Source organism: Homalodisca vitripennis, unplaced genomic scaffold, assembly GCF_021130785.1.
Source record: "Homalodisca vitripennis isolate AUS2020 unplaced genomic scaffold, UT_GWSS_2.1 ScUCBcl_296;HRSCAF=1983, whole genome shotgun sequence".
NCBI lineage: Eukaryota > Metazoa > Arthropoda > Insecta > Hemiptera > Cicadellidae > Homalodisca > Homalodisca vitripennis.
Window position 1 is genome coordinate 38292 of NW_025776450.1, and position 2307 is coordinate 40598.

The 2307-nt window shown below is 38.4% G+C and overlaps 1 protein-coding gene across 1 annotated transcript; it reads right to left on the reverse strand.

The window, feature by feature from the left end:
• Nucleotides 1–843: 843 nt before the first annotated feature.
• On the reverse strand, nt 844–1263 carry LOC124370584 (putative exonuclease GOR). The gene has a single exon (XM_046828878.1). It carries the CDS (start codon nt 1261–1263, stop codon nt 844–846), a length of 420 nt encoding a protein of 139 aa, XP_046684834.1.
• Between the last annotated feature and the right edge of the window lie 1044 nt (nt 1264–2307).

The window sequence follows — 2307 nt, forward strand, 5'->3', positions numbered from 1 at the left end:
AACTTCATTTGTGACTAAAAGATGCAAAAAAACTTCTGTATTTTTAAGTTAATAACATACTCTTTTAAAGGCAACAATAAACTAACAATTACAATAAAAAATGTAGCAAACAAAACCTTACATTCAAAAGGTTATTATTAAAACTATGTTTATAAAAACTAACAAAAATTCGATAAAATAGATAAATTAATTTTTCCTTGGAATTTTAAGAGAACAACTTAAAAGGCATCACTGTACACACTCAACAAATAATAGCCTGTTCCATATACAGCGTGATCTACTAAAAAAATCTCTTAATACGCCATTCTTAACAATCATCAAAATGTTAAGTTGATGGGAATCACATTCATATTGAATCAAGCCTTTCCTAATTTACCTATTTACCAATAGGAATATGTATTTGATACGAGAGATGTCGCTAGACCTAATTTGTTTCAAATTCGTTGGTGGGATGAGAAAGGAAATAAGGAAAGTATACAAATCACATTAATAGTAGTTATCTGAAACTAGTTACACATAAGTTAACACCACCATTAGTATAAAAGTAAAAAAAACAATACTGTAATGAAAAAATAATGCTTCTTAAATGTTTCAGATTTTGGATGAGGACTTGCCAGCGGGGTGCTTCGGAGGATCTGAGGCATCGCGGTCCATCCTTATTCTCTTCAGCACCAACCTCAGGGCGGGCGTTTGCGTCCTCCATGGATTCATGACCTGTAGCACTGGTTTGAATATGTTTCCCAAGGTATTCTTGGGCAACACTTTTCAAAGACCTGCGGCACGTGAGTCCGTGTTCGTGGGGGAAGATCGCCGTTGTGTCTACCATTAAGGTGTGGAAACTCTTCAGCGCCCGAAGATCGTTCTCGATGCCGTGCCATTCTTGATGTAGTGGAGCAGGTCGTACTGGGCTTCCTTCAGAGTTTTCACCTTGTACAGTACGTAGTCCTGCTTAGTGACTCCGGAGAAGCGCGTGTTGAATTCGATGATCTCGTGCTCGGGCTGGACCAGAGCGTCGTCCTGGCTCGATCCGTTGGCCAGAGACACCCGAGCCACTTCCAGACTTATTGTGGTGAACACGAGTTCGCAGTCCAAGGCGAAGAGTTGGCGACATCCGGTGTCAGAGGATTTGGTGCTGCTACAGTCGTAGGCCTTGCATTTGGTACAACCCTCTGAAGTGGGGTAATCCTTGCAGCAGGTCAGATCCACCGATCCCCAGCCGTAGCCAGTGGTAAACCCAAAGAGGGTTCCCCACATTGGACACATTTCTTTTTGAAATAGTCCAAGATTGTTGTACTCCACTTAGACATTTTCTCCCACTTAAATACGTGTTCCTTGAAGAAGAGACCCCCGGTTTTCCGGGGACTGTCATTGGAAACCACATCTTCTTCCGCTGCTTCGCTGTGATCGTGTAGTCCAGGAAGAGGTCGTATATTACGTCCTGCACGTCTGGAGTCTCGTAGAAACTGGACCGGGTAGATGCAGTCGATGCGAATGTGAATTAGTTGTTGTTGCCATCTTTATCCGGTTTGGTTAAAGTTTTCTTTATAAATGGAATACCTGAAAAGGACGAATTTGGATTAGAACAATAGTTTTATTAGAAAATTGTCATTAATTGAAGAAGCAATCCGGTTCAGTCCATCACTCTCCTTGGACCAAAATTAATTAATAATATAAAAGCATTTTACAGCTATATTTATCTCTGGAATTAGATTAAGGAATAATAGCGTATAATAGTCCATCACAGTTTACGGAATAAAAATATTAAATACTAAATTTGAAACATTTTAATCTTCTTATAAATAACTAACTGGCTTCGTACGCAATCTTTAGAACCGAAGCCCTTATATTATTTAGTAAAAGCAATTATGATGTAATATGATGGGAATCCTGAACGTAAGTAGTCATACATCAGGTACATATTATTTTAGTTCATGGTAAATATTATCAGAGTATAACCTAATTATTATATCATGTTAAGAGCATTTCTGGTTCTAATTGATTATATACATAACGTCACAGCTGAAACTGCCTTGTCATTCCAATCAAGAAATCACGTATCTCGGATCACACAGGTCTCGAAAACTTATTTCAGTGAAAAAGCGAATATTTAAAGTCCTGGTGATATATTTCAGGCCTAAGATATTTCCAGTACTATTGTAGAGTTTGCCTTGCTGTTCTGACAAAAAAAAATATACTTACGCAGGACCGAGATGCCTACTTTGGTTAAAAAGTACCTTCTTAAGACCGTTTAAATTCACCTACCTACTATGTCGCAGTTTAGCTTGCTATATTGCGTCGATAAAAATA